This window comes from Cornus florida, unplaced genomic scaffold (assembly GCF_030987335.1).
Source record: "Cornus florida cultivar Cherokee Brave unplaced genomic scaffold, ASM3098733v1 CherokeeBrave_3.0.0_Hap2_Chr05, whole genome shotgun sequence".
Taxonomy (NCBI): domain Eukaryota; kingdom Viridiplantae; phylum Streptophyta; class Magnoliopsida; order Cornales; family Cornaceae; genus Cornus; species Cornus florida.
The window spans coordinates 91991001-92012050 of record NW_026775575.1 but is presented as its reverse complement, the minus strand read 5'-3'; the positions used below and the strand labels follow the sequence as shown (position 1 = coordinate 92012050).

The window sequence follows — 21050 nt, the reverse complement described above, 5'->3', positions numbered from 1 at the left end:
TTTGACAGTAAGGAGCAAGCGTGAAATTAAGAGGAAGATGTCCATTTGTTTGGAAAACTTAGCTCTTAATACCTTATTTAATTATGCAGGGGAGACTTGATTAGTGCTTTTGTGAAACACGACGACTCTCTCTTCACATTTGGTTAGTGGGACTTGACTTAATTCCACATATCCACCAACACATACGCACTAGTATAATATCATTTTGATATTCTTCTATATAAACACCAACTCTCATATATTGTGTACACACAAACGCATACGTACATTCACAATGGCTTGCTCACCAATATTGTGTCACTTCACCTTCCTGCATTTGCTCCTCCTACTCACTACATTATACTGCTTGCTTATTAACGCTCTCTCTTCCTTGCAGCCACTCTGCCGTGACTATGAGAGCTCTGCTTTGATGCAATTCAAGCATAGCATTTCCATGGACGAGTCTGCTTCTTCCGATCCATCTGCCTATCCAAAGCTTGCATCGTGGAATGCTAGTAGCAGTGATAGCTGCTGCTCATGGGACGGGGTCACTTGTGATGAGGACACCGGCCGTGTCATTGGCCTTGACCTCAGCAGCAGCTTTCTCCGCGGTTCTATTCAATCCAACACCACCCTCTTCCGCCTTGTTCACCTTCAGAAACTCAACCTTGCGGACAATCACTTTGATGACTCTCAAATCCCATCTGATGTTGGACTTCTTTCAATGTTAACTTATCTCAATCTCTCAACATCCTCATTTGCTGGTCAAATCCCATTGGAAATTTCAAATTTAACCAAATTAGCTTCCCTTGATCTCTCATTCAATTTCTTGGAGCTCCTAGAGCCTGGCCTAACAAGGTTGGTTCAGAACTTGACGGATTTGAAACAACTTCACCTCAATGACGTGAACGTATCTTCTACGGTACCTGAGATTTTGGCAAATTTTTCTTCTTTAATGTCTCTACTTGTCAAAAATTGTGATTTACATGGTGAATTTCCGACAGGCATTTTTAAGCTACCAAACCTACAGTTTCTTGATGTTCAGTACAATGAAGAGCTGAGCAGTTATTTGCCAGAGTTCCACATGAGAAGGAGTCCACTTAAGTCATTGACACTAGCGGGCACAAGCTTCTATGGAGAGTTGTCAAATTCAATTGGAAATCTCCACTCATTGAATACATTGGATGTCTCATTGTGCAACTTCTCAGGGTCAATACCAACATCGATTGGTAATCTTGCACAACTCGTATATCTGGACCTTTCCATAAACAACTTCTCAGGATCAATACCTGCTTCGATTGGTAGTCTTGCAAAACTTGTTTATCTCGACCTTTCTATAAACAAGTTTAGTGGCGAGAACCTGTCATTCCTTGGTAAGCTAACCAAACTATCCTTTTTGTCTCTTGGTGTCAACATTTTCAAGTGTGAGATCCCATCTTCTTTTGCAAACCTGACCCAACTTGATAGATTGTACATGAACTCTAATCAACTAACGGGTCAAATCCCATCTGGGCTTATGAATCTGACCCGGTTAACAATCCTAGACCTTTCAGATAATTTGTTACAGGGTCCCATCCCAGAGTCGATATCTCAACTTGCAAATCTACAAGAACTTTATATTGATTCAAACAACCTGAGTGGAAGAGTGAAGCTAGATGCGTTTTTTGTCATGAAAAATCTTACTACTCTTCATCTGTCATATAACCACCTAACCTTACTCACCAATAGAGATTACACCAATGCCCCCGTTCCAAAGTTTCATCATCTGGGATTGGAGACATGCAACCTAACAGAGTTTCCGGATTTTTTGAGACTCCAAGACGAGTTGCTGTGGTTACACCTCAGCAACAATAAAATTCAAGGCCCCCTGCCTACATGGATATGGAATATGAGTATACAAACTCTGTTTGAACTCGACCTTTCTCAAAACTTTATAACTGGCTTTTACCATCATCCATTAGTCCTTCCATGGGGCGGGCTCGCGGTTTTAGACCTTAGTTCTAACATGCTGCGAGGATCATTCCCCGTTCCACCACCGTCCACCCTTGTTTATAAGGTCGCGAACAACATGTTCACCGGGGAAATTCCGCCACTTTTATGCAATGTGAGTTCTCTTTTAATCCTGGATTTATCTTATAACAATATGAGTGGCATCATTCCCCAATGCTTGGGCAGTGAAACCGAGTCTCTGAAATTTTTGAATCTTCGAAACAATAAATTATGTGGGCCCATTCCTCAAGGATACAAGAACGGGACCCAACTCACGAAGATCAACTTGAGTCAAAACCAATTGGAAGGGCCAGTGCCGAGATCGTTGGCCAATTGCACAATTCTAGAGAGTCTTGATCTTGGGAACAATCACATCAATGATGTTTTCCCTTTTTGGTTGGGAACACTTTATGAGTTGAAGGTTCTCATTTTGCGATTCAATAGGTTCCATGGTGCAATTCGGAACCCTAAATCAAGTTTAGCTTTCCCCAAGTTGCACATTCTTGACATATCTCACAATGGTTTCACTGGTAAGTTACCTTCCGGTTACTTCCATACCTGGACATCCATGAAAACTATTGATGTTAATCAATCGACATCCTACGGGAGTGTAGACTTTGCTAGAGATCACAATAATTACATGACAACACTATCGAACAAAGGTGTCCAAATAGGGTACTTGTATGTCCTAAATGTTTTTGCTGCCATTGATCTCTCAAGTAACCGATTTGAAGGAAAGATTCCAGAATCTATTGGAATTCTCAAGTGTCTTCACTCGCTCAACCTTTCCAACAACAATCTCATCGGCCAGATCCCATCATCATTGGGGAATCTAACGGAGGTTGAATCGTTGGACCTTTCTCGAAACAAACTCTCGGGAGAAATACCTCAACAGCTAACCCAACTCACATTCCTTGCATTCTTCAATGTGTCTCATAATCATCTCAGTGGGCCTATTCCACGAGGAAGGCAATTTGATACTTTTGAAAACAGTTCGTATGAGATGAATTCAGGATTGTGTGGAGATCCTTTGGCAAAGAAATGTGGCAATTTAGAAGCATCACCACCACCTTCAAATTTGAAGCAAGATGATGATGATGATTCATGGTTTCCAATTGATAAAACTGATTGGATAGTCATATGCATGGGTTATGGAGGTGGGTTAACAGTTGGGCTGATCATTGGGCACACTCTGACAACAAGGTATCATGAATGGTTTGTCAGCACCTTCGGAAGGAACCAAAAGAAACAGAGAAAGAAGAATAAGAGCAGGCGAAGAAACTAAATTTGATGAGCCCGGCCATATTCGCTTTCGACTAGAGGTAGGTGCGTCAAGGAAATGAAGAATTTCAGATCCAGCATGGAGTTTTCATCAACTATCAGGTCTAAGTTTTTTTTATTTTTTTATTTTATTTTTTTTCAGGTCAAGAATGTTATATTAGAAGTCAGGAGTCGAAGGCTTGAAGCCGGGCTCTCAAGAATAACCGGAAGCAACAATGGCTGGACTAAGAAGGCACGGTGTCTAAGTTTGTCTTCTGTGTATATATATATTTGTATACATTGCGTTGTGTTTGTTCTTCACTTGTTTGCAATTGTGGTCCATGCCAACCTTCATCATAATTTCATAAAGGTAATGTTTTTACATAATTGTTCAAAAGACGCTTCGCAGCCCTGCATAATCCTCTCTATGCATGTGCAATATGGCAAGACCAAACATGCATGCACGGTAGAACAGTAATTCGGGCAGATTAGAGGTACAACTCAAACCCAACTTCATATATGAAATGTTTAATTCTAACTTGACCTCCGATCTTAACTAATCAACTCTAGTCCAACTCTTTTTAAATTTTAAACTCGGATTGACAACTCGAATTGAAATTTCGAGTTTAAAAGTCGAGTTAATTCGAGTTATGCATATGACCAATACCTGAATATCAATACTAAAATTGATGCCATTATAGCACAAGCACTTCAATTTCAATTGAATATCAATGCAAAATTCTCAAAAATTGGTGAGCAATGTTCACACGACGGACAAATTATATTTAAAGAAGGCCTAATTAAAAGAATAATCAAGGTGGTCCATGAATTTATGATATGATCACCTTCTATTTTATATTTAATTTTTCTGCGCGCAAGGCATGACATTATTTACTTTCCTTCCTCCAAAGATAATTGTAGATGTATTAAAATGAGAGAACTTCAGGGAAATAGCCGAGTTAATATAAAGTTGTTGAGAGTTTAGTGAAATTCAAATAGATTATTAGTCCCACTTTGGAAAGATTATGAAACTACCGTACACAAATGGTCTATTATTGTACTAATGTAATAAGATGGTCTAATATTTGATCAATTTTTTATAAAAATTCCAAAATACCTTAATAAACACCATCTTTCTTTACTCTCTCTCTCTCTCTCTCTCTCGTATCATTGTTTGATTGTAGATATTTTATTATAAACAGTTTAATGTTTTAAGTAAATTGGACCATACCATTATATACATACTTATCACTTAACTTAAAATTTATTTTACAGTAAATATTAAAAATTGTAAATTGATGATATCTCCTTAGTCGTTACTAGCGAAAAATTGAAAGCTCAAGTAATTATAGGATTAAAGTGGGTGGGGTAGCCAGTATATATCATTGTTTGATATAGATATTTTATTATAAACAGGTTAATGTTTTTGCCAAAGCCAGTGGAAGAGAATGCTCATTGCAGATGATATCAAAACATTGCTTTCTGAATCGCAAAAGGTTGGCCTAGTGGAAAAGGTTTAGGGTTTGGAACCTCATTAAGCTGTAGGTCTTAGATTTGATTCTCTTTTAAGTGCAAGCAATTTTTTGGGATCACAATCGTGGACATAGTTCGAGTTTAACCCGATTTGTGTGGGGGGGTCGCCTTACCCTTGCCCTCAGGAATTAGTTGGGACGAAACCTCAGGATACCTCGGTTTCCAAAAAAATATATATATATTGCTTTCTGATTGCAAAGTGCCATCCCTGGTTTGGGCTTGAAGGAAGTGCAATAAAGTGGCCCATCTTCTTAGCAACTGGGCTTTAGCTAGGAAATCCACGATCTAGAGTTGAATGTATGGCCTTCATGACTGTCTGTTGCTATTGAAGATGAGTGTTCTTGTGCTACTTAGTTTCTTTGCTTCCATTTTAAAATTTTAAAAGTCAAAATTATGAGTGAACATTTAATCCGTCTATCCGATCCGGGTGAATCGGATTGGTTTTTTAGGCTCACGGATCTAACATGGGTTTCTCCTTACTCTGTGGCTTATATGGTTTTCACATGGGTCCTATCATGAGACCCATCTAATCTAACATTTTATACTAATTAGCCAATTGTTTTGATTAGATGTATAGCTGGTAAATTTTAAAAATTTATTACTCTTTTTGTCTCAAAATAATTTTTTTTTTTTTTTTGGAGATTACAATTTTTTGAGAGAATGATTTATATTATTTTTTTATTATATTAATAGTGAATGAATTATCGAATTTATTCCTATTAGTTCCACAGTATGATTTCAAAAAATACTACATTGACTTTTCAAATAAGACACTTATTTTGTGATAGATAAAAATGAACAGATGGACTCTTATATTGACATGAAAAGAATATATTCAATGTGTATATATAAATGTGTGTGTGTGCGTATATATCTCGGTTAGAACATTTATTTAAACCAATTAACGTGTAAACAAATACCTATAGTCAGCGACACTAACGCTCAGCAATGGTCAATGCTAACAAAGCCAAATTTAAAAATTTATATAATGTACATACCCTTTAAATCTTTTGCAATTAAAGTTATGTTCATATAATTAATAAGGGTTAATTTCAAATAACAAACTATAATGCTGCTGTTACTTATGAGGGGGTGACAAGGGAGTAAGTGTAACAAAAATTCAAACTAAAGGAGTGATAAGTGTAATTTACCCCTTTAATCATCTTTCAATTTTTCAGTAATAAGGAGTATAAGATATATATCATTAGTTTACCACCTTTAATATTTATTGCAAAATGAATTTTACGATAAGTGATTAGGATCATCCAATTTACTTGAATCATTAAACTGTTTATAATAAAATATACACTAAGTTTTTAAATTTTTAACCTCGGAAGACACACCTTATAGGTTGACACATTCCTCTGATAAAATAAAAATAAAAATGTCCCAATCTTTCAATATCAAAATCTTTAACCCAATCCAATTGCCAAATGGCATCTAATTTAATTACTGCCCTTGATGCTTCACTCGGAAAATAAAATATTATCAAAACTCCAACTTGTTTGACTATATAAATAAAAAAAAACTCTATACGATAAGCTAGTGGGTAGATTATGTGTCACCTTCATTGCTTTAGCTCCAACATTTTATAATCCTTCTTGCTGTTTACACTCTATATTCTCCTTGCTTACCTAAAATATACAAAATATTAGTAGTATTTATTTTTGTTGACTATGAAAAATAGTAAGCTGTCACTACGAATATACACACATGAACCCAGCTAAGCATGGTTGACTTTGATCTTTATCGGTTTACATGTTGCCCACTGTGTTTAGTGTAAACAGAACCCAGAAAAGTATATAAATCCAACGGTCAAAAAGTCATTGGATTGTAGAATAAATATGTAGATATATGTTTATTTCTAGGAACCAACCAACAGTGTGTTCAAATTTAAGAGGAAATTGCCTTTACCCATGTGTGTGTGTATATATATATACACACACACACCTTGATGGTCAAATCATTTCCTCGCCAGGTAAGACGGTTTTTGAATAAAAATAAAATAAATCCGTGTCATCTGACTCACCTTATACACATGTCGGCTATGCACGTGAAATGTTACATGAGTACAAATTAGGAATTTTTTTCTTTTCTATCTCTTGGAATTTTGAGTTCATTTTATTTTATAAAATTATTTCATGTTCTTAAGTTTATTATTCTATAAAATTGAATTATAAGTTATAATTTTATGTTTATATCATGGTTCGCGGTCACGATCACAGTCAAGTGTAATGTATTTGGACAAAATCAATATAAATTGATCAATACAAATTGCGTATCTAATTTAAAAAAGAATCGCATATCAATTTATAGGACGAATCATAATTTATATAGTCTTATAGTTTAGTATTATTTTCTCACTTTTTTAAATAAAAAGACGAAAGCATAAGGTGAAACTTAAGTACGGGAGTGTTGTTCTGTGATCTAGTCTTAGAAATTTGTGGTTAGTTGGGTTATTCATATATCCAACCATTTTTTAAATTCTCTCTTGCTTTCGATTTAATTTCATTCGTATTATATTAGTATTTTGCATTTGTCGGCTTTCACGAGGTCTTCTTTCTCTCTCTCTTCAAGAAAAGTAAACCATCGTCTTCGTCCCAATGGGCAACCATATATCGATCACATATATGTCTTCTAGTTGCATATGACCAGCTCAATTATTTATTCAACCCTCCACTTGTGTCTCTCTCTCATCCATTTTAGCATTTGGTTTCATATGATCACCTCATTTTTCAAATGTGAAGAAGAAGTACTCTCCTTCCTCTTGATTTAGAGACTAACAACATGTTCTTCCCACGACGTCTTACTTCTTCAGTTATTGTATTAATTTTCTTGGTGACTTTTGCATCCGGAGCGACTCTTCCAACGGATGAAGGTATGTATGACATATATATATATGCTGTGTGTATATATGGTTGTTGAGTTCTTTAATTGATTTAGATTGTGATGATCTTCAAAATAGTAACACGTAGAGATGCAACGTTATAAAAAGGTTTGATATATATCAAGAAAGAAATGAGGGGTACATATATATGTTTGTTACTGATTATATATTTCTGTGTTTATGTGTGTGTGTGTGTGTGTGTGTGTGTGTGTGTGTGTATAAACATCTGTGTTTTTTATACATTTTTTGCAGTAGAATCGTTGAAAGAAATAGCAAAAACGCTTGGAAAGACGGATTGGAATTTCAGTGTAGATCCATGCAGTGGAGAATTGGGTTGGGCCAACCCAAATCCAGTAACAGGTTTTGAGAATGCTGTCACCTGTAATTGCTCCTTCTCCAATGCCACCCTCTGCCATGTTGTTAGCATGTACTCTCTCTCCTCTCTCGCTCTCTCTCTCCACATGATGATGTGTGCATTTATTTTTCATTTCTCTCTCTCTCTATTATTTTCTTTTTTTTGGGTGTTTACAAAACACTTATAAACTTGGTGTGTTGGTGTCAAATACCAACTCTTGCATAGCATTCATGGATGCATGTGCTATGATTAGGGCGTTTATAAATAAAACTGTTTACAAAACAGTCCGGGCTTAGCTCCTCCAACTCGTTTATTAAGCAATCTAATTGAACTAAATTCGAGCTCAATTTCTAGATTCATTTGGTAAACAAACTGATTTAGAGTAGTGTTGATCTCGGTATATTTATCTACGTTTGTGAGCATAAGTTCATATAAAGAGTGTAGAGACTCATTAACATGTTCATAAACATTGATTTATATAGGTTTATGAATGTAGTTCATGAACATAGTTTTGTATAGGCTTATATAAACTCATGAATGAGCCAAAACAATCTTCAACGCAAACCCAAATCAAGTTTAAATGATTTTATTTATTAAACAAATAGAGTCTGAGATTTCCAGGCAAGATAGCTTTTCCAACTTGTCATGATCCTGAATTAAACCCACAAATAAATGAGTTGAATTCGAATAAATTCAATTTGGTTCATTTATAACCCTACCTACATAAGTTTGGTTTTTTGTTTTTTTGTTTTTTTTTTCATAACACATTAAAATAATAAAAATTTCAATTATAATATCAAAATTTTTGTTTTTTTATCTATTCGCAACAACACCCACTCACACGTCCACTTTCTTTCTTTGGAACTCAAATATTACGTATAAAATATTTGTTCGTTTAAAAGAAAGCCCGAGGTCCAGAGGTCTAAGGCTCTAAGCGCTGAGCCTGCCGAGTGATGGCCCCGCCAAATGGCCAGTCAAAATTGGAGGGCAAGGGCTTGGCGGGCCAATAACTCAGCTAGGTCGAGGACGGCCCATTGGGCAAATACTTGGACCACAATTATTTTGGCCTACATTTTGGATGCATATAGTAAGCTTGTTCGAGTGGAAAAGTAAAAGGATTTTCTTTTTGGCTATAAATAAAAGGATAAAGTGCATTAAACCCCCTTAAATTATTGATCATTTATAAGAAATCCCTCTGAACTACAAAAAAACTCCCTTGAACTATGATTTTGTTGCAATTTACCCCCTTGAACTATTGGTCATTTGCAAGAAACCCCCCTGAATTACAAAAAACCCCTCTGAACTATGATTTTGTTGCAATTTACTACCTTAAACTATTGGTCATTTGCAAGAAACCGACCTGAACTACAAAAAACCCCCCTGAACTATGATTTTGTTGCAATTTACCCCTATGACATCAGCTTCCGGCACCAAAAATTTTGAAAGACCAGTTTACCCTTATAACACGCTGCGTCGTTTTAACTTATACACTTCTTACATTTTTTTTTTCCTACCAAAAGATACTTTTAACCTAACACAACCCAAAACAAAGAGCTAGCGAGAGAAAGAGAAGAGACCAAAGAAATCTGAGGTCGGCGGGATGGCTCGGTCTCAGATGATGACGGTTTGTGCGCGAAGGACTCGGCTGTGATGAGAGCTCAGTTGACTCAGGCGTGAACTGTGGAGGCTGCGGCAAGCTCAAGGGGGCTCGGCGATGAATTGTGGAATGGACCGGCGAGCAAGGTGAGTTGAATGGCAGACAAGGCGGTGACGGCGATGGGCTGACACAACGGTGCAGAAAAGTGCGATATATATGGCCGACAGATCTAGCGGGTGGTGCAACAGCTATGATGGAACTATGACAGGAAACCCACCGATCCCAACAATAGATTCCTTGGCTTATCCAAACACTCCTCAAACGACATCTACCACTCCGATTCCAACCACAAATTCCTTGGATTCATCGTCCCTTTCAGTCAATCAATTCGGGCGGATGGGGTAAACTGCAAAAAAAATATATAGTTCAGGGAGATTTTTTGCACATAACCCAATAGTTTAGGAAATTTTTTGCAATTTTTATAATTCAGAGGAGTTTCTTGTACATATCCCAATAATTCGGGAGGGTTTAATGTATTTTACCCTAAATAAAATGGAAAGTAATTGGAGATTATTAATTTATTATTATTATTATGTTTTTTTCGCGATATATATCTACATGCACACTCTCTCTCTCTCTCTCGCTCTCTCAATATACACACACAATATTGGCTTAGACTGGTTTTGTGTTGAAACTTGAAATACAGAGTTCTGAAAGCGCAGAATCTTCCAGGCAAATTACCCCCTGAATTGGTGAGATTCCCTTATCTCCAAGAAATGTGAGTTACCTTCAACACCCAAATTTTTTTGATCCCTGCAATGCCCTTATATTTTCTTCTTAATTACCCATTTAAGTACTCAATCTCAACTTGTTGTACAGTGATCTTACCCGTAACTACCTTAACGGTACTATTCCTCCAGAATGGGGTTCCATGCAACTAGTGAACATGTATGTATCAACTCCTCTCTCTCTATCTATATGTGTCTGTGTGTTTTTGCGTGTGTTACATATTGAACTTTTATTGTTCTAACAATAAATGACATGATGGTTAATTTTTGTTGCAGCTCTCTACTTGGAAACGGATTAACGGGTTTGATCCCAAAAGAATTTGGAAACATCACCACACTCAAAAGCTTGTAAGATTTGGATATAACTCATTTATTTCACATTTAGGTAATATGTGATAAATTTATTCTCTTAAAGATGTTAATTTTGGTGTTTTTAGGGTTCTCGAGTTCAATCAGTTTTCTGGAGGCATTCCTTCAGAGCTTGGGAGTCTTCCTCTCATAGAGAGAATGTAAGACCCTTTCATCCGTTTTTTGATTTTCTGGTGTTAAGTTTGAGTGTGTGTACTTTATGAATGTGTGATTCTTCTGATAGTTCATTTGAAATTTGAGGTCAATTGACCATTGGCTTAATTATTTTTTGTTCTTGAAGGCTTCTAAGCTCAAACAATTTTACCGGGGAGTTGCCGGGAACACTTGCAAACCTTACCACTTTGAAGGACTTGTAAGTGTCTAAAGTTGATTCATTTTTTGTTTTTATAAATACTTATTTATTTCCAATTTTAAAATCAATTGTTCAATTTGTTCTTTTACACATTGCAGTAGGATTACCGACAACAACTTTACAGGAAAGATACCCAATTTCATCCAAAACTGGACAAATCTGCAAAAATTGTGAGACTTTTACTTGACTTGTTTTAATATTTCAATTTGTCTTTGGAAGATGTTCTCTGTTTAACCATTCATTTAAACAATTTAAACAAAATTATGACAGGGTGATTCAGGCTAGTGGCTTGGACGGGCCAATTCCTGCTGGAATTTTTCTCTTGGAAAAATTGTCTGACTTGTTAGTAAATTCTTCTAATCTTATAGCTTTACCTGTTTTTATGTAAAACAGTACTGTATCTAATTTATGTTTATTCTTCATTAAATAAAAACAAATGCAGGAGATTCAGTGACTTAACTGGAAGTGCAGCAGGTTTTCCACCTCTTAGTAATATGAAAAACCTGAAGACACTGTATGTAGAAAGCTTCTATATTCTCTTTTGGACGGAATATATTATTCTCTTCTTGGTTTTTTGAAGTGATATATATATATATATAAATATTTGATTGCATTGCAGGATATTAAGGAGCTGCAATATTATGGGACAGATACCTGATTATCTTGGAGCAATGACAAATTTGAAAACCTTGTTAGTGGAATTATACCATTCTTTTCCACTCTCCATTTTCATGTCTCTTATTTTCTCAGGGATCTTTTTGATCAAATACTAATCTCTTTTTCGATAGCTCATCAGCTCACTAACTGTTGTGGAAAATTCAAATTAGTAGCATGTTATGAGATCTTGGTAAATTACCTTTCAAATAATGTCACCTAAAATTGCAGAATTCATATTCTATCTATGCATTAAATTGTTAATAAGAAGAAAAAAAAAGAACCAATTCCTGAGCAGTGAGCATCCAAGACAATCTCTAAGTTTCTAACCTGAGGTGTTTTCTTAGACACTTATGATGCAGAGACAGTTAAAATCCTATTGTATTGCAAACTTTAATATTATACTGATTATCAGTTTTAGGCTTTACAGGAATGAAATGGTTTAAAAGAAATTCTCCTGGGATTGTCATTCTAAAATCAACTTCTCTCGATTTCTCTTGCAGAGACCTCAGCTTTAACAAATTAAGTGGAGAAATTCCAAGCAGCTTTGTTTCCCTATCAAACACAGATTACATGTAAGGAATTTGATCCTTAATTTTTTACATTTCTTCTTAAAGTCTTTGATGCTAATCTTTGCTGGCCGATGATGTCGTTCTTGCTGATCCATTGACTTAAATTACCCTGAAAAGCCGTGGTAGAAACCAAGAACTGCCGAACACCCAAAATAACCAAGCATCCTTAAAAGCCACCAAATTAAATTTCTCAAGTAGCAAGGAGAGGATGGTCTAAAAGGCCCCAATTAAGTTTAACCGTTTAAGGTCAATCCCATGGTTAATCATCCTGTTTTACAAATAAATATTTGGGTGTTAGAGTGAAACTTAACAAGAACGTGAATGTGTTAAGCAGAGCAGCATAACCCTTGCACATGGCCTATAGTGTCTTCACTTTCTAAGTTCATTTGGCCTTGTAACAAAAGAAGCAACGGATGGGCAAATGGCACTAGCTACATAAGCCTAAATCAGATTGTTTTTTGTATTTTCTTTGGTTAAAATGAGGATAATTTTTTCATTTAAGTTCTATAGAGGAGGAATTCATCCTTCCTCTTGATGTGTTAAGCCTGGAAAGGCCATGTTAGTGAAGGGGAGGTAGTTACTAATATATAGACCAACCTCTACTCTTAATATATGGTATTTCCTCTCTCACAAAGGAGCATGAATAATGGTCTGATGTTTATGGGTCAAATCAGATTTTGATTTCATAATATTGAACTCCTTGGATTTAATTCAATGGGTATTTGAGTCTCCAAACAGCAAGCGGTCCATTTTGAACTTATTGAATTTCCATTATCACCTATTTTTTTATGGAAGTTTTGACTATATTTCTTATTACAAACTGATGCACTGTGGTTTAGAGAACTACTACAGAATATAATCGGTGATATTGATTTTTTTCTTTCTTTCAGTTATTTAACCGGGAACTTGCTAAATGGATCCATGCCTGATTGGATGCTAAAAGATGGGGACAACATGTAAGTTCCTCTTCAAAGATCATTTACATTAATATTGCCAGTGTTATCTAATACGATCTAGCGAAACATCAATGTACCTTTTCTTTGGTTATTAGGGCAAGGGCTTGGGTGTTTTTGGAGAATAACAATCAGTTTGGTATTTAATGCTTTCTCTGTTAGTTTGTGTGAGGCTGTTCTGCAGTACCTTTTTCCTATTTACCTATAAAGAAAGGAAATTGGGTCATCTAAACTTTAGAAGGTATAGATGGATCATAGGCTCTTCTTACATTAGAATTATAAATACGGAGGTTAAATTTTGATGTGGTTTAATCCCACCACTTGATGAACAACCCAGCTACTACCAAAGGCATTGTAGCCTAATGGTTCTTCTTCGCCTTTTGAAGTATAAGGTCGAGGGTTCAAGTCCCCAAAGGGGTAAAGTGGCTGTGTGAGTGTGTTTCTTGCCAAAAAAAAAAAAAAAAAAAAAAAAATCCTAGCTACTGGTTATGTGTTGCACAACTCAGGGAAAATAAGAAATTTATGTTTTGCTTTGTTTGCAATTACTGCTTAGATATACTGACGCCCGGTAAGTAGAGAGATGAGCTCATTATTATTTATTTTAAGTTTCTTTCAGTTTATCATCTAAAAATGCTGGAAACATAATTCTTATGCTCATTCTCATTCAAGAGGGTCATAATATATGCAGTGATCTTTCATACAACAACTTTACAAATGAACAATCAGGACCTTCAATATGTCAACCACGGAAACTGTAAGATAACTTGCAAGTTCTTAATTTAAGTTATTATTATTTTTCTAAGTGTTTCTTTGAACCAGCTGAACTTTTCCCTTTTTTATTTTTATCAGAAACTTGTTCAGCAGCTCTTCAGCAGGCAATACATCGTAAGTTTTTAAAGCATTAAAAGATTTTCCATCATAAAATTTTCGATCATTTGCATTATGTTACTGAGTATTGCTTCATTTCATTTCCTTGTTATACTGAAAAATTCTAATATGGGATGCTAATTAGTTCCCAATGTCGTGATGATTTTTCAGTGGAATTGTTTCATGCTTGAGAAGTGTTCGTTGTCCACAGAGTAAGTTAAAATGCCATCTACTCTTTTAGATGGTTAATGTCACAAATTCCTTTTTTTTTTTTTTTTTTAATAATTATTTTTTCTTTTTGCTAAAAGAAGGAAATATTTCCTCTAGGTCACTTATCTTACCATAAATCATAATAAAGTTTTCACCTCTCTGGGTTTAATTTTCTTTTATTTAATTTTCTTTATTTCCTTCATCTCTCTCTCTCTTTCTGTGCTAGTAACTAATCATCTTATTTTTTGGTCTCAGTTCTATACTCTTCTTTCCATATAAATTGTGGTGGAAGAGAAGTAACTGTCAATAAAAATACTATATATGAAGATGATACAGATTCAGGTGGACCATCAAGGTTCTTCCAGAGCAGAACTAACTGGGCATTTAGCAGCACTGGTCACTTCTTGGACGATGACCGCCCCAGAGACTCATTTATTTGGACAAATGCCTCTACACTCTCTGTGAACAATTCCGAGTTGTACATGCAAGCAAGACTTTCACCCCTCTCCCTGACTTACTACGGATTCTGTCTGCAAAATGGAAACTACACAGTAAGGCTTCACTTTGCAGAGATCATGTTTACTGATGACAAAACATATAACAGCCTTGGAAGGCGCATATTCGACATTTACGTTCAGGTAGATATTCACATTTTTTTCTATTATTATCATTGGCAAGGTTCGTATTTCGACAGAAAAGAAATGATATTCTTATCAACAATTGGTAGAAGCCTACTTAACTGATACAGATAGGATACTCATGATGTTAATGGGATGAGTAGTCATTTTTTATGAAATAGGAAGCCTCATCTTGTAAAAGTTGTTGTTGTTGTTGTTTTTTGTTTTTTTTTTTTTCACCATGCCAAATTCAAGATTTACTTCTTTTTTTTTTTTTTTTTTTTTTTTTTCTTCAAATCAATTCATATTTGGACTGTACTTTGAGTTTCGCCTGCATCTAAATTAATGTCAAACTGATATCTAAGCCTGTCAGAGCATATAAGTTACAGTTGTATTTAATTAAATATTTGCAGGGAAAGCTGGTGCTGAAGGATTTCAATATTGAAGATGAAGCAGGTGGTGTTGGTAAGGAAATTGTAAGAAAATTTACTGCAGTAGTCACCAATGGTACGCTGGAAATCCGCTTCTATTGGGCCGGAAAAGGGACAACAGGTATCCCTGTTAGAGGTGTATATGGTCCTCTGATTTCAGCTATTTCTGCAGAACCTGGTGAGTTCATCATGGTGTTAATGGTTGGGAACTGCCTCATACTTTGCACAATTTGATTTCAAGTTTTCTTTCATATGTTACACAGTGATTGTAAGAGAGGAAGGTGAGAGTACTGTTTCGTGAAAGAATAAATGGGAACTGAACTGGAATTTTCCCTTTCACTGTTATAAACTTTTGAAGTTTTTCTTCGTATCATATACAATGACCTCCCCGCCGCTAACCGCCCCCCCCCAAAACCCCAATTGTTGGTTTAATGTTTACTACTTCAGGAGATGACCTTAACTCGAAGTCCAAAATAGTGTTTGGTGTTAACTCCATTTTTTGGAATGAATTAGCATTAGATAATGTATATTTTTATGTTCACTTTGTTGTGAAATATTAACAATAAAAGGAGAATAAAATTCTCCTCATCTTTTTCTTTTTCTTTTTTTTTTTTTCTGACTTCTTTGAAATGCTATTAATGGTTGGATGGTTTGTTTCTGCAAGCAGATTTTGTTCCATTATCAGAACATGGAAAAAGTATATCAGCAGGTGCTGTGGCTGGAATTGTGGTTGCAGTTGCATTCATTACCTTCCTGGTTCTGGGAATCCTTTGGTGGAAAGGCTGCCTGCGACTAAATGATACTACGAATGAAGGTATTTCCAAACCAATTAGGCAAACTCCTGATAATTATGAGAAATAGTAATTTTAAGTATCATCATCATATTCTTCCTTTATGAGAAAGCAAAATGCCTTTTTTCATTATCTTTTATAGACAATTTTATCTTTATTAGTGCTGTATAACAGCATATAGATGCCTTTGTAGTACATTGCAGCACTTGAACAATAATTTATTTATGCAAAATATTTGTTTGGATATTTGGCTGTTTGACACTTGGTGCTGCAGCAATGACTTGGTGCTCTCTTTTCTGGCCTTTTAGTTGCAGATATATCCGTTGTGTTAGGATCTAAGTTTAAGATCTGTTTTAAAATGTTAGAAATACTATATACATACTACTTATCTAACTCAGTTTCTTTGACAGATCTGAAGGGTCTCGACCTACAGACTGGTTCATTTACCTTAAGACAAATAAAAGCTGCCACAAACAATTTTGATGCTGCTAATAAGATTGGAGAGGGTGGTTTTGGCTCTGTTTACAAGGTATCCTACACAAGGTTTACTTTCATTATCATGATTATTTTTTAAGCTATAATAGTGCTGCTCTTTCCTTAAAAAAAAATTATCTAATGCAAAAAAATTATTTATTAAATGAAGGGACTTTTATCAGACGGCAGTATAATTGCTGTGAAGCAGCTCTCCTCCAAATCGAAGCAAGGAAACCGTGAATTTGTGAATGAAATAGGCATGATTTCTGCATTGCAGCACCCTCATCTTGTAAAGCTCTACGGGTGTTGTATTGAAGGAAATCAATTGTTGCTAGTATATGAGTACATGGAAAATAACTGTCTTGCTCGTGCTTTATTCGGTAAACTTCAACACATGCCTCACTTTATTGCTTTTGGCATCAGACCACGAAAAGACACACTTTTATACATGTATGCTTTAGCTGATTAGTATGTTTATGTCCCTGTTAATTTGGTGTTTTGAAGGCCCAGAAGAATGCAAGTTGAAATTGGATTGGCCAACTAGGCAAATGATTTGCATTGGTATAGCTAGAGGTTTGGCTTATCTCCATGAAGAATCAAGACTAAAGATTGTCCATAGAGATATCAAGGCCACAAACGTGCTGCTTGATAAGGATCTTAACCCTAAGATATCTGATTTTGGCCTGGCCAAACTTGATGAAGAGGACAATACCCACATAAGCACTCGGATTGCTGGAACTTAGTGAGTCAACAGCTCTAATTCATAGTCAGGGTTTACACATTATTTTCATTCTGCATAAGTTTTTGTCATCATCATCAAATCATTCCAAATACTTACATAGTAGCTTTTTCTTTTTTCAATGACTTGACAAACATATCTATCGATCCCTTTTTGGGTGTTCCCTGTTGAAACGTATGCCCAGTATTAGTTATATTTTATCTAGTGAGAACAATATGTTCGTCATATTTTTTACAACATATCTCAGAGAGTATGTGATACGATATTTATGATTTTACAGTGGATATATGGCACCTGAATATGCAATGCGGGGTTACTTGACTGACAAAGCAGATGTTTATAGTTTTGGAATTGTTGCGTTGGAAATTGTCAGTGGGAGGAGTAACACCAGCTACCGGCCAAGGGAGGAATGCTTTTACCTTCTTGATTGGGTAATTTCATTGTCTTGCATCTATTGTTTCTACTTGTTTTTTATAATCAGTATATTTTAAGCCGTGTTTGTTGTTTAAACAAAGCAGATCAAGAAAATGTTTCTAAAAACTGGCCATTAACCTCATGTGCATAGCAAGAAGCTTGATACTTTATTATAACACATATTAGTTCTTCAAAGATGAATATGGCTTTGTGCGAAACAGGTTGGCAGATAATTTCACATTCATTTCATATCATGTGAAACTTTGGCTAAGGACTATACTAGTACTGAAATCACAATGATATGCTCTTTGTTCAACACTGTCACACTCGGAAACTTCTCTAATTTCATTTCATTGAAACAAAGAGAGCTTTGGTGCTCCTTACTTCCAATCACAATGCATGCCCAATCATTCTTGAATTCTAAGATAGCAATTTTATATTTTCCCTAGGCATGTCAATTGAAGGAGAAGGGTTATCTGCTGGAGCTAGTCGATCCGAGGTTGGGACCAGACTTCAACAAAGAAGAGGTGATGGGGATGATTAAAATAGCTCTGCTGTGTGCTGATGTCTCACCAGCAGTCAGACCTAGCATGTCTTCAGTGGTCAGCATGCTTGAAGGTAAAGCAATTGTTCAGGAGTTGGCTCCAAGTACTCTGAATGGCGACATGAAGGTCAAGGAAATGAAAGATATGTACCAACACAGTCATGAAATTTACATGAGTGAAAGCCAGACCCAAAGTATGTCAGTTGACGGGCCGTGGACTACCTCTTCTACATCTACAGCTGATCTCTATCCGATCAATCCGAATTCTGATTATTGGGCAAACAGAAATTAGATAAATGGTACGTGTGTTGACTGGGTTATCTGTCTTGTTTATCCTTGCAAATGCATGGTACAAATTTCCTCCTTATTATTTTTTTTTTTTCAAATACCTTACGCCATGAAAGCATAAATGCTTCTGAAACTTATGTATAAAAAATTCCATAGCAAAAAAGCGTACGTTTTTCTCTTTTAAGTGTTTGAATTCCATTAGCGAATCAGAGAATGGTATTTTCTTTTGGATGCTTTGTATCAGTGTTATTATTATGAATGGCAGTTGGGTGATCTTTTCTTTAATATTATATGGGAGTTAAGTGGTAGTACTATCTTTAATATTAATATTTGAAGCAAGCCTTTTCTTTTGATATATTTTTTCTTGGAAAATGTTTGTCATGAATTTCTGTTCAAATTTCTTGGCTAAAGTTTTGGTGGTATTGAATTATTCAAAGTTTTCTAATAAAATTTTGAGACTGGAATCTTCATAAGATCTTATATAAATGGTTTAGAAATGGCGGACGCGGGAATATATTGCTGTTGCTCATCCTGATCAACTATTCACTAATATGTTTGCCAAGTGGAAAAAGGTTACAGTACGTACATAAGTGCAAAAAGAATAATTTTAAAAAGTGAAAAAATAAAAATAAAAAGGAAAAAAAAAAAAAGAATAGAAAAATGAGAGAGCTTTGACTGAAAAAAGAACAAAGGATTTGATTGAAGAAGGAATTGTAACAATGTATATATATATTTTTTACTGAAATCAAAGGAATTCGGAGAGTAAAAATAAAAAATAAAAAAAATTAAGAGATAAATTTAGCAATTGAAAATTTTGTAGGGGATTATACAAAATTTCTCATATATAGCATAAAAAATAAGATATATATTTTTTACCTATAAAATTCCAGCCAAACATAGTATTTATAATTTGTATCTCTTACTAATATGAATTCTAGAATTTTCAATGCACGTATATACATTTGTATAAGCATATGTATGTTTATAATAATATCTTAATATATATACACACATTTGTACAAGCATATGTATGTTTTTCTATCGGATAAAACTAGGTAGACAATTATTAAGATTGTGATTGTTTAGGAAGAGAGGGTTTATCATGCATGACACGTGTATAATCTCTTTTAATCCAATAGATGAAGTAGAAAATGAAAAGGTAGATCGGTCATAAAACTGCTCTCATTGGCATATTAATCAAAATTATAAATGTCTTAAAAGTGCCATGGTATCTGTTTTTTCTTAGATTCTCCAAAAATTTGCTTAAAGGTAACTGATCAACCTTTACTATTTGGCCAAAACTTCAAATAATACTAGCACTACAACTAATTTTTTCCATTACTTAAAAAAATCGATGCATTCCATCTATATGTTAATACAAATAGATAGTTTTGGTTATTTGGTTTGTGTGTCAAATTCTTAAAGATTGTTGAAAGATGAAGAAATTCAAATCGATCGCACTTTGCAGCTTTTAAGGTTTTTCTTATTTTTTAATTTTTATACCAAGGTACTTAGATGCACCATTTAAGTTTTTTATTTATTTATTAACACTATGGCAAATGAGTTATTTTTATTAATTTTAATTTAATATTAAGAGGCACCATTTTATAAAATTTGTATTAGGGGCATTTTAGTCATCATAACACCACTTTGCAACAAATTGTATGTTTAGGAGGTTTTATGTTAACTTTTTTCTTCAAAGGCTTCTTGTAAAAAATTTAATGTAAAGGAGTTTTATGCAATTTGCCCAATATAATAGGAATAAGGGCGTTTCCGTCTCAAAAACATGCCGTGGAGGGAGTTTATTGCACTTTGCGCCTTAAACAAAAATGGATTTTGAGTTATATGGCTGTGTGTTTATATAGCATTAATAGTATTGATAATTAATTAACCACTGATTTCACTGATGATGTACATGTATTAGAGTCATCCATATGCAAATAATTAATGTGGAAATTAAGTTAAACTTAATAGTGGGGTTCTCTAGTACTCTTAGGAATTGGTAATAAGGGTTAAATTCCACATCGATCCAACCATTTTTTCATTCTTTCTTTATAAAATCATTTAATTTCTTTCATACATGTTCGCTAAGAGCATTCCTTCTGTATGTATGTGTCGTCTTCCATGCCAGGAGGTCTTCCTTCTCTCTCTCTCTTCGACCATCAAGTCTTTGTCGACCAATTGTGCGACTATATATATATATATATATATATATATATATGTCTTTTTAGTTACATTAATTAGGTCAATTATTCAACAGTCCACTTGTCTCTGGATTCTCTCCTACCCATGCCATTTTAGCATTTGGTTAATTTCATCATCTCATTTTTAGCTCTACCTACTTTACAATACCTTAAATTTTCAAATGTGGAGAAACACTCGATCGA

The 21050-nt window shown here is 34.9% G+C and overlaps 2 protein-coding genes across 2 annotated transcripts; both read left to right on the top strand.

Annotated features, from left to right (window-relative positions):
- Positions 1–274: 274 nt before the first annotated feature.
- Positions 275–3588, top strand: LOC132309706 (receptor-like protein 7). Its single transcript, XM_059807992.1, has one exon. It carries the CDS (start codon positions 275–277, stop codon positions 3251–3253), a length of 2979 nt encoding a protein of 992 aa, XP_059663975.1. The 3' UTR covers positions 3254–3588.
- A 3899-nt stretch (positions 3589–7487) lies between these two features.
- Positions 7488–18901, top strand: LOC132307617 (probable leucine-rich repeat receptor-like serine/threonine-protein kinase At3g14840). The gene is made up of 24 exons (XM_059805425.1): positions 7488–7639; positions 7901–8075; positions 10307–10378; positions 10480–10548; positions 10665–10736; positions 10826–10897; positions 11038–11109; positions 11208–11279; positions 11380–11451; positions 11552–11623; positions 11729–11800; positions 12267–12338; positions 13226–13291; positions 13977–14042; positions 14138–14173; positions 14327–14367; positions 14621–15003; positions 15396–15591; positions 16081–16227; positions 16615–16733; positions 16848–17058; positions 17183–17420; positions 17698–17848; positions 18281–18901. The coding sequence occupies exons 1-24, from the start codon at positions 7549–7551 to the stop codon at positions 18665–18667; spliced, it is 3024 nt and encodes a 1007-aa protein (XP_059661408.1). The 5' UTR covers positions 7488–7548; the 3' UTR covers positions 18668–18901.
- Positions 18902–21050: the final 2149 nt, after the last annotated feature.